The sequence below is a fragment of the Procambarus clarkii genome, chromosome 33 (assembly GCF_040958095.1).
Source record: "Procambarus clarkii isolate CNS0578487 chromosome 33, FALCON_Pclarkii_2.0, whole genome shotgun sequence".
NCBI lineage: Eukaryota > Metazoa > Arthropoda > Malacostraca > Decapoda > Cambaridae > Procambarus > Procambarus clarkii.
In genome coordinates, this window is record NC_091182.1 from 24,158,062 (window position 1) to 24,170,561 (window position 12,500).

At 37.2% G+C, this 12,500-nt stretch overlaps 1 protein-coding gene across 4 annotated transcripts in view; it reads right to left on the bottom strand.

Annotated features, from left to right (window-relative positions):
* Positions 1-4,440: 4,440 nt before the first annotated feature.
* The window catches only part of LOC123765285 (PDZ domain containing 8), a 187,655-nt gene continuing 179,595 nt past the window's right edge, over positions 4,441-12,500 (bottom strand). For 2 of the 4 annotated variants that reach the window (XM_045753829.2, XM_045753828.2), the window contains one exon: positions 4,443-4,708. In XM_045753829.2, the coding sequence (XP_045609785.2) occupies positions 4,568-4,708 (141 nt within the window). In that variant the 3' untranslated portion in view covers positions 4,443-4,567. Of the gene's footprint in view, positions 4,709-12,500 lie in introns of all 4 variants that reach the window. The other 2 variants (XM_069335479.1, XM_045753830.2) reach the window with 2 other exon arrangements.

Sequence of the window (12,500 nt, forward strand, 5' to 3'; positions counted from 1 at the left end):
TATTCAAGGCCCGATTTGCCTAATAAGCCAAGTTTTCCTGAATTAATATATTTACTATAATTTTTTTCTTATGAAATGATAAAGCAACCCTTTTCTCTATGTATGAGGTCATTTTTTTTTATTGGAGTTAAAATTAACGTAGATATATGACCGAACCTAACCAACCCTACCTAACCTAACCTAACCTATATTTATAGGTAAGGTTAGGTTAGGTAGCCAAAAAAAGCTAGGTTAGGTTAGGTTTGGTAAGTTAGGTAGACGGAAAAACATTAATTCATGAAAATTTGGCTTATTAGGCAAATCGGGCCTTGAATAGTAGGCTGAGAAGTGCGTTCTGGCTATTAGGTACGACATATATATATATATATATATATATATATATATATATATATATATATATATATGTCGTACCTAGTAGCCAGAACTCACTTCTCAGCCTACTATTCAAGGCCCGATTTGCCTAATAAGCCAAGTTTTCCTGAATTAATATATTTACTATAATTTTTTTCTTATGAAATGATAAAGCAACCCTTTTCTCTATGTATGAGGTCAATTTTTTTTTATTAGAGTTAAAATTAACGTAGATATATGACCGAACCTAACCAACCCTACCTAACCTAACCAAACCTATATTTATAGGTAAGGTTAGGTTAGGTTAGGTTAGGTAGGTTAGGTAGACGAAAAAACATTAATTCATGAAAACTTGGCTTATTAGGCAAATCGGGCCTTGATAGTAGGCTGAGAAGTGCGTTCTGGCTATTAGGTACGACATATATATATATATATATATATATATGTCGTACCTAATAGCCAGAACGCACTTCTCAGCCTACTATTCAAGGCCCGATTTGCCTAATAAGCCAAGTTTTCATGAATTAATGTTTTTTCGTCTACCTAACCTACCTAACCTAACCTAACCTAGCTTTTTTTAGCTACCTAACCTAACCTTACCTATAAATATAGGTTAGGTTAGGTTAGGTAGGGTTGGTTAGGTTCGGTCATATATCTACGTAATTTTAACTCCAATAAAAAAAAATTGACCTCATATATAGAGAAAAGGGTTGCTTTATCATTTCATAAGAAAAAAATTATAGTAAATATATTAATTCATGAAAACTTGGCTTATTAGGCAAATCGGGCCTTGAATAGTAGGCTGAGAAGTGAGTTCTGGCTATTAGGTACGACATATATATATATATATATATATATATATATATATATATATATATATGTCGTACCTAGTAGCCAGAACGCACTTCTCGGCCTACTATTCAAGGCCCGATTTGCCTAATAAGCCAAGTTTTCCTGAATTAATATATTTTCTCAAATTTTTTTCTTATGAAATGATAAAGCTACCCATTTCATTATGTATGAGGTCAATTTTTTTTTATTGGAGTTAAAATTAACGTTGATATATGACCGAACCTAACCAACCCTACCTAACCTAACCTAACCTATCTTTATAGGTTAGGTTGGGTTAGGTAGCCGAAAAAGTTAGGTTAGGTTAGGTTAGGTAGGTTAGATAGTCGAAAACGAAAAACAATAATTCATGAAAACTTAGCTTATTAGGCAAATCGGGCCTTGCATAGTAGGCTGAGAAGTGAGTTCTGGCTACTAGGTACAACATATATATATATATTATATATTATATATATATATATATATATATATATATATATATATATATAATATATGACATATATATATATATATATATATGTCGTATCTAGTAGCCAGAACGCACTTCTCGGCCTACTATGCAAGGCCCGATTTGCCTAATAAGCCAAATTTTTATGAATTAATATATTTTCTCTAATTTTTTTCTTATGAAATGATAAAAGTACCCATTTCATTACATATGAGGTCAATTTTTTTATTGGAGTTAAAATTAAGGTAGATATATGACCGAACCTAACCAACCCTACCTAACCTAACCTAAACTATCTTTATATGTTAGGTTAGGTTAGGTAGCCGAAAAAGTTAGGTTAGGTTAGGTTAGGTAGGTTAGGTAGTCGAAAAACAATTAATTCGTGAAAACTTGGCTTATTAGGCAAATCGGGCTTTGCATAGTAGGCATAGAAGTGCATTCTGGCTACTAGGTACGACATATATATATATATATATATATTATATATATATATATATATATATATATATATATATATATTATATATATATATATATATATATATTATATATATATAATGTCGTACCTAGTAGCCAGAACGCACTTCTCAGCCTACTATGCAAGGCCCAATTTGCCTAATAAGCCAAGTTTTCATGAATTAATTGTTTTTCGACTACCTAACCTAACTTTTTTCGGCTACCTAACCTAACCTAACCTATAAAGATAGGTTAGGTTAGGTAGGGTTGGTTAGGTTCAGTCATATATCTACGTTAATTTTAACTCCAATAAAAAAAAATTGACCTCATACATAATGAAATAGGTAGCTTTATCATTTTATAAGAAAAAAATTAGAGAAAATATATTAATTCAGGAAAACTTGGCTTATTAGGCAAATCGGGCCTTGCATAGTAGGCCGAGAAGTGCATTCTGGCTACTAGGTACGACATACATACATACACACATATATATATATATTATATATATATATATAGTAAATATTAATATCACTGTTTTGTGAGCAGCATTGTTAACAATGTGTGTGTATATATATATATATGTCGTACCTAGTAGCCAGAACTCACTTCTCAGCCTACTATTCAAGGCCCGATTTGCCTAATAAGCCAAGTTTTCCTGAATTAATATATTTACTATAATTTTTTTCTTATGAAATGATAAAGCAACCCTTTTCTCTATGTATGAGGTCAATTTTTTTTATTGGAGTTAAAATTAACGTAGATATATGACCGAACCTAACCAACCCTACCTAACCTAACCTAACCTATATTTATAGGTAAGGTTAGGTTAGGTAGCCAAAAAAAGCTAGGTTAGGTTAGGTTAGGTAGGTTAGGTAGACGAAAAAACATTAATTCATGAAAACTTGGCTTATTAGGCAAATCGGGCCTTGAATAGTAGGCTGAGAAGTGCGTTCTGGCTATTAGGTACGACATATATATATATATATATATATATATATATATATATATATATATATATATATATATATATATATATATTATATATATATATATATACACATACATACATATGTGATACCTAGTAGCCAGAACGCACTTCTTGGCCTACTATGCAAGGCCTGATTTGCCTAATAGGCCAAGTGATCTTTTTTCCATAAACGTTTTCCAATTAGTTTATTATTATTATTATATTATATTAAGAACATAAATTATTGACTTAGTTGTGTTTGTTTAGGTTAGGTTAAGATAGGTTAGGTTAGGTTAGGTAGGGTTGGTTAGGTTCGGTCAAATATCTACCTTAGTCTTAACTCAAATTTAACAAAATGAACTCTTACATAATGATATGTATAGCTTTATTATTTCATAAGAAAAAAATAGAAAAATATATAAATTCAGGAAAACTTGGCTTATTAGGCAAATTTGGTCTTGCATAGAAGGCTGAGTACTGCATCATTCTGGCTACTAGGTAAAACATACATACATACATACATACATACATACATATATATATATATATATATATATATATATATATATATATATATATATATAAATATATATATATATATATATATATATATATTATATATATATATATATATATATATATATATATATATTACATGTATGTAAACTGTCTTATATTTATTTTAGAATGTCTTTATTATAACCTGAAATGTTACATTTGTAAATATCATAAATAGTTATATTATTAAATAATAAACTCATAAAATATCAAGTGTTGGTACAGTAGCTGGATGTGTGTGCACACTGTCATGTACACATGAACACAGTCAAGTTAGAGAACATCCTATAAACAGAATAACAACACAGATCTATATTACAAAAACAAAACATTATGAATTGTAAAACAATAATTTCAAATATTATAAATATTGAGAAACAAATAGCCCCTTATGCTATTCCCAGGTGTAACCAGAGATTACTTTGCCAATGCACTCGGCTTCTTATGTTTCAATAAAGTACTACCAGTAAATATTAATATCACTGTTTTGTGAGCAGCATTGTTAACAATTTATGTAATTACCCACTTTCATTCATCGCTATAAATCTGACAATAAATAATATGGCATTGACACATTCAAACAAGAGTATGAGAAATAACAGTAATTATGACATAATATGCATCAAAACTCAAAGTTCATACATGTTTGCATAACTTTGATTTCAGTGTGCCAGCTACTTCAAGAACACACACGCTATAGTTTCCCACTAGTGAGCATCATTTACATACCATACTTTAATTATGCTGTTCTTTGCTTATCATACATCCATAAATTCTTACAATAATAAGAAAAAAAAAGAGATTGTGATATTTGCATAATATTTTTGTAAGGAATGTATAATGTGTAAAAATAATATAGCAAATACATTTTTTTTTTACTAAATGCTCCTCAAAAGAGGAGCACAGTTTTATGTTACCCTTATGGTGCCAACTTTTTCTTTATTTTGAATAAAGGTCGATAGTACTTATTACGTCACCCCGCATCTTGTTTTTCTTTATCTTGGGTGAATTCTTACTGTTGCTCAATAAATCCTCTTGTCTTGAACCAGCCTCTTTCACAGTCTTTTCCTGACCATCATCCTGTGTGAAAAATAAACTGTCTGTAAATAATTTGCTCTTAAAAATTATTATTTCCTTATTATTTATGTCTGATTTTTATATAATGAAAGCAATCTAGTCACAAATTAACCAAAACTTTCAGCCACTTCTTCAGCATTGCACGTTCAAATCATCCTCTTACAGGAAAACATCTATTCACTATCATAATAAAATTGTTGAGGCATCCTAATAGCTACTGAAATATAGCATATGTATAGTAATGTACAGTAATATACGATATGGAAGAAAATGCAAGATTGAACCAGTGAAGAGCAGAGGTGCCATAGGAACAATCAGAGAGCACTGTATAAACATCAGAGGTCCGCGGTTGTTCAACGTCCTCCCAGCGACTGTAAGAAATATTGCCGGAACAACCGTGGACATCTTCAAGAGAAAACTGGACTGTTTTCTAAGAGAAGTTCCGGATCAGCCGGGCTGTGGTGGGTATGTGGCCCTGCGGGCCACTCCAAGCAACAGCCTGGTGGACCAAGCTCTCACAAGTCGAGCCTGGCCTCGGGCCAGGCTTGGGGAGTAGAAGAACTCCCAGAACCCCATCAAGCAGGTATCAAGCAAGCAGGTAATACAGTGCATCTTCCAAAATATAGAGCTCCCATTAAATATACAATCCCTCTTAAACATGGGCCCAAATTTTCCCACTGGGTTTTTCCCTCAAATTTGTTAAGAATGCCAAACACGATCCTGTAGAAAAGCGTTGAATGTAATGAAATGCCAATTTCTGGAGAAATTGTGGCTTTTCAGTTGGTTCGGGTGGCTCCCTGAAGCGATCTTCCTGAGATTGCTTCACACTAAAAGGTCACATCAGTTGTGGATAATTAAGTTTGGACTACCGGGAACCAGAGCCAGAACCTGACCCCTTCATGAGTGGTGTAGGAAGTAGATGACAATTCACTACCTTACCAGAAGCAGCCTCCAGAAAGTCAGTGCAGCTTTACAGAGTTCATAGAAAATGAAGCCTTGAAAACCACCAAACAAATCCACAAAGGAGTCACACAGTAAAAAGGATTCACTCAAACAAGCTCATAACTCATTAGTACCGATTATCATCACAAGGCAGCCTAGTCCTGACTCCCAGCCAGCACTGCATGTCAGTTCTGAATCCCTTTACAGTAAACACCAAGTGATTTGGCAGCAACTGAGCTGAAAGGGGCATGGCTCCTTGCCTCTAGTCGTGCCCACACCTAGCCACTAAGAACATTAAGATCTGATTTCCCTTGCCTCACTCTTAGACCTTGATCTTAAAGTTTCAGTATAAAAAGTAATTAAAAACTCAGGGTGTGGTAGCATTTATGTCTACATAACTCTTTGGTCTTTTGTTGGGGTTGTGTAGGTGGTAAACGCTAACGCCCACTCACTCTCTCACTGCATCATTCTTCTCCTCCCTCCCTCACTCTTTTTCTCTCTCCTCTTTAACTCACTCTCTCCATAACTCTCTCATTCACTCTCTCCATAACTCTCTCATTCACTCTCTCCATAACTCTCTCATTCACTCTCTCCATAACTCTCTCATTCACTCTCTCCATAACTCTCTCATTCACTCTCTCCATAACTCTCTCATTCACTCTCTCCATAACTCTCATTCACTCTCTCCATAACTCTCTCATTCACTCTCTCCATAACTCTCTCATTCACTCTCTCCATAACTCTCTCATTCACTCTCTCCATAACTCTCATTCACTCTCTCCATAACTCTCTCATTCACTCTCTCCCACTAACTCATTCATTCTCTCTCTCTTTCCCTCTCTCATAAATCCCTCTTCCCCTAACTCACTCCCTCCTAACTTACTCACTCACTCTTCTCCCCTAGCTCGCTCACTCTCTTCTTAACTCACTCACTCACTCTCTCTAAAGTGACGGTCTTGCTTCTTGCAAGTTGGCGTTTAATCCCCCGACTGTCTTAGTAGTTAGGCACCATTCTTTTCCTCTGTCCTATCCTAAATCCCTATTAACACTTTGTGCAACCCAGGGTGCACGTCTCGGTCCACCTCAAGGTCGGCCTGGAGTTTTCTGTGAGTGCGCACTCACACTAAAAATGTGTATACCCTTTCCAGTGTTCTGACCTAAATATTTGTGCTACGACGTTCACTTTGGTATCATATTGTTCGCAATAGAATTCTCTAAAAGAGTATATGTGCATATAAGGTAAAAAATCCCAGCATGTCTCCCCGCATAAAACATGAAAATCGGCCGAGTGTTACCCATGAGCGCGTAACCACACTAAAATTAGTATACTCTTTACAGTTTCCTCACCTTAAATTTCATGCTATGTCGTCCATTTTGGTATCAAATTGTTCACAATAGAATTTTCTAACTGGATATATGGACCTGATCTCCCATGTATTAACATGTTGAAAGAACAAGTTCCAAATGCGAGTCAGCCTAAGAATGATTGATCGTTGATTGATCATGTTCTTGAGAAAGGCAGTTCCAGCATGAGATTGTTGATGGCTGAGAGCCCTGTGTCACGGGTGCCAACTACTGGTTGTCCACAAAGCTGAGCCAGGTGCGTAGCTTTGAGAATGTTGGCCTTGTACATAACAGTAAGACCATCGCGACGATGTTGCAGGCTCTGATGTACAGACTGTTCCTACCAGACTTGGTCAAGACTAGAGATGAGCTTTCTTGCATGGTTCTCCACTTTGTCCAAAAGTCTGATGAATGATAGTGGAAAGGCAATCCAGGAGAGGGGTGCATACTCTAGATGGGAGTGAACTTGTGTTTCATATAAGGTTTTGCAGCCTCTGCTATCAAAAAGGTGTAAGATGCACCATAGGGCTGTAAGTATTCTGGCTGTTTGTGGGCTAGGTTAGGCACGTGGCTCTTCATTGTCACAGAGTTATACTTCATTCCCAATATGTGACAACTTCATCTCTGAGCTCTAGGTTTTTGCTGCCCATTTGAAAGCTTGTCCAATTTGCAGTATGCAGTCATCATCATCGCCTATGTTCTCTCAGCGGCAAATGTGACCTGTCATCTTCCCCAGGTAGAAATTGACGAAAGTTGGTGATTGATGCATCGTGTCTTCCTTTTCATACTTAAAGGTTAGCATGCAGTCATCAGCATAGGCTTAAACTTCAGGAATGAGGTGAAGTAGATCTTTGAAACAGACATTCCACAGCATAGGACCAAGCACACTACCCTGTGGTACGCTGACACCAATTATGTGGGTTTCGTATTCTGCTCCATTGAGAAGTACTATTAGAATCCATTCTACGATGGAGTCTGAAATGCCTAGTACTTGAAGCTTCGCTACTAATTCAGAGTGCCAGACACTCCCACTCCCCCTCCCCCTTCCCTCCCTCCCTCCTGCTTGATACCTGCTTGATAGGGTTCTGGGAGTTCTTCTACTTCCCAAGCCCGGCCCAAGGCCAGGCTTGACTTGTGAGAGTTTGGTCCACCAGGCTGTTGCTTGGAGCGGCCCGCAGGCCCACATATCCACCACAGCCCGGTTGGTCCGGAACTTCTTTTAGAAAACAGTCTAGTTTTCTCTTGAAGATGTCCCTGTTGTTCCGGCAATATTTCTGATGCTCGCTGGTAGGATGTTGAACAGCCGCGGACATCTAATTACCTAAGTGTTAATTACCTATGTGTAGTTACAGGATGAGAGCTACGCTCGTGGTGTCCCGTCTACCCAGCACTCTTTGTCATATAACGCTTTGAAATTACTGACGGTTTTGGCCTCCACCACCTTCTCCGGCAGCTTTGTTTCATTAGTTTAAATCTATGACCTCTTGTTCTTGAAGTTACGGGTCTCAGGAATTCTTCCCTATTAATTTTATCGATTCCTGTTACTATTTTGAATGTAGTGATCATATCGCCTCTTTTTTTCTTGTATCTTCTAGTTTTGGCATATTTAATACCTCTAACCTCTCCTCGTAGCTCTTGTCCTTCAGTTCTGGGAGCCACTTAGTGGCATGTCGTTGCACCTTTTCTAGTTTGTTGATGTGCTTCTTAAGATATGGGCACCATACAACCGCTGCATATTCCAGCTTTGGTCTAACAAAAGTCGTGAACAATTTCTTTAGTATTTCTCCATCCATGTACAGTGGCACCTCGATTAACAAGTTTAATCCATTCTGCCACCGAGCTTGTTATGTGGAAAACTCGTCTTAAGAAACAAATTTCCCCATTTAAAATAAAGGAAATAAATTTAATCCGTTCCACTCCCAAAAACATGCATACTTGGATGACATTTTTTTATGTAAATATAATACTTCACATGTAATTATAAATATTTTGTTGTACTGTTTTCATGTTTACTTTACCTTATGAAGGGTCGTTGCTGGCTTGAGGGAGACGATGGGGAGGTGGGAAGGAGGAGAGGGGTTATGGTGTGGAAGGAGAATCCACCTCTGAGTCAGGCAGGCTCTCTCTTCTTGGGAATTTCACCCCACTGGGACCGGGTTGTGGTTCACTAACACTGGCTCTTCTTTTCTCTACTTTTGCAAAGAATGTATCTATTGACAATTGCTTTTGTCTTTGTTTTAGAACGTTCCTAAAACAAGACAGCAAATTGTCATTAAACATATTTACACACCGGGTTGTTACTGCTTTATGAGGGCAGTTTTTCCAAGAATGCCATCAACTTTTCAAACATTCCCAACACTTCCCTGATCTCACTGGAAGAGGCAGCATCCTCCCTTACCTCCTCATCCCCTTCTAATGGTGCACATTGTTGATGAGGCCCTGCCATACTTCCTTGTGAGATCAGTCACACATACACCACGCTCATGCTTTGCTATAATTTCCTTCTTCAAATCCACAGTAATTGTGTCATTCTTCATCTTGACAACAATAACTTTATCAAGCAGCTTCTCTGGTGACATCGTGCGTTACAAATTGTAGTCACAAAACCACAAAAAAAAAAAGAAAAGCACAAATAAATGCAGAGGGATGCTTGTCGTGCACGATACAACAACAACACTGGTGTCCGAGAATTTGCGAGAACCCGCGAGACGCTAGGAAGCACCATGTGGTTTTGCTCGTTAATAGAGGTGAAGCTCGTCAATAGACACAAATTTGCTGCGAGTGACTTGCTCGTTACTGGAAATGGTCGTAAATAGAGCCGCTCGTTAATCGAGGTGTCACTGTATTTAAAAGCAATTCTGAAGCTAGAAAGTGTAGCATAGGCTCCTCGCACAATATTCTTAATGTGGTCCTCAGGTGACAATTTTCTATCTAGAACCACCCCTAGATCCCTTTCTTTGTCAGAATTCTTTAAAGACTTCTCACATAATTTATAGGTTATGTGGGGTCTATGTTCTCCAATTCCACATTCCATTTGCCAAGTGTTGCTCCATATACTTATTTTGTGCAGATCTTCTTGAAGAGCATGACAATCATCTAGGTTTCTTATCTTCCCTATTATCTTAGCATCATCAGCAAACATGTTCATATAATTCTGTATTCCCAATGGTAGATCATTTATGTAGACAATGAACATTACCGATGCAAGAACTGAACCCTGTGGTACTCCACTCGTGACATTCCTCCAATCCGATACCTTGCCTCTGATTACAGCCCTCATTTTTCTGTCAGTTTGGAAATTTTTCATCCATGTTAGAAGCTTACCTGTCACCCCTCCAATATGTTTCAGCTTCCAGAACAACCTCTTATGGGGAACTGTCAAAAGCCTTTTTTTTAGGTCCAGATAGAAGCAGTCAACCCAACCATCTCTTTCCTGTAAAATCTCTGTGGCTCGATCATAAAAACTGAGTAGGTTCGTTACACAGGATCTTCCAGATCGAAAACCATACTGTCTGTCTGATATTATGTTTTTTCTCCAGGTATTCTACCCATTTAGTTTTAATTATTTTTTCCAATATTTTGACTATTACACTTGTCAATGATACAGGTCTATAATTGAGGGGGTCTTCCCTGCTTCCACTTTTGTAGATTGGAACTATGTTACCCTTTTTCCACACATCAGCTACAACTCCTGTAAACAGGGATGCCTGAAAAAGCAGTTGAAGTGGAATGCTGAGCTCAGGTGCACATTCTCTCAGAACCCATGGTGAAACTCCATTTGGACCAACTGCTTTGTTCTTACTTAGCTCCTTGAGCATTTTTTCCACTTCGTCTCTAGACACCTCTATGTGCTCTATGTTGTTCTCTGGAATTCTTACTGTGTCTGGTTCCCTGAAGATTTAATTTTGTACAAACACACTTTGGAACTTTTCGTTTAATGTTTCACACATTTCCTTTTCATTTTCTGTGAATCTATTTCCCATTTTCAACCTCTGAATATTATCCTTTACCTGCAATTTGTTGTGTATGAATTTATAGAATAGATCTGGTTCTGTTTTACATTTGTTTGCAATCCCTTTTTCAAAATTTCTTTCTGCCTCTCTCCTCACTGCCGTGTAGTTGTTCTCTCATCTTTCTATCGCTGGTATGTTTGGGGGTTTGGCCTCTTCCTGTATTGATTCCATTTTTGTGTCTTTTGGTCTCTGGCCCTCTCGCAACTTCTGTTGAACCAATCCTGTTTCCTAGTTCTGCATCTCTGTTTTGGTATAAATTTTTTTGTGCCTTTATCATATATTTCACAAAACTTGACATACATCTCATTCCTTGCCTAGCAACAAGTCTGTCCAATTATACTCAATAAAAAAATTTCTAAGGTCGCCATAATGTCCTCTCCTGAAGTCAGGTTTTTCAACTGCTTCAACCTCCTTATTTTCTTCCTGATTATAATGCATTGCATACTTTACTCCCAAAAAGACCTGGTCACTGTGACCCAAGGAAAGAAGGTACTGAATATCAAATATTTCTTCCTCCTTCCTGGTAAATATCAAATCTAGCATGGAGGGAACGTCCCCTTTCCTCATCCTCGTAGCTTGTTTAACCCTTAACATGCTCGGGGTCTAATATCCTGCCATCCGCACAGGCGCATGTCATTTTGAAAAAAAAAAAAATTTTTTTTTTGCTAATCTGTTAAGTTCTGTTCACTGATCACGGGAAAAATAAAAAAAAATTCTATTGTACTTACTTTTGTTGCAATAGAGCCGGAAATAGAGCTCAGTGATGACGTCACAATCTGCATGTTCGCTCATGCAGTACACGCCCCAGAGGTGTTGCGCGCGGTCCTCAAACAGCCAGAGTTGCCACAAATATATTTTCACGCTATTTATTTACAATGTCTAAGCGCATTTTATCTAATTTTTTTCACTAATTGTGTTTCAAATACTGTTTGAACATATTTTGTATCAATAATTGTTGCATATTTGAGTATACACAGGCGCACACAAATGTTTTCAATTACGGCAATATAATATGTCATTACAGTCTATTATATTGTATGTTCTGCTTATATTTGTATATATTTACACACACGCACACGCTATCTGCTTATATGTTTACATATTTACACACTCGCACACGCTATACACACTTTGAAGCACACTTAGAAGTTTTCTAGACTGTGGTAGTCATTGAAGCAGTCGACAGCACATAATGGGATACCACACGTTTCACACCATGTTTGCACAAGCTTCCGTTTCTTGTCTCTACGTGTCGTTGTTTTACACACCAAGCAATCACGTTGGGCTATTGCACGCTTCCCAGCTGGTGGCAAATACTTAAGTTTGTGTGCTAGGAAGCCTTCAGTGTGAGCGAGGCGTGGAGTACCAGCATGCTGCAACAGTGGGTTTATGATGGGCCGCTGAATACCTGGGACATCTTTTGCAAACTTTCCTAATAACTGTATTGCAGCATCAAATGCAAAGTCACGGAAAGTGGGCTTACGTCCAGTTCTCAC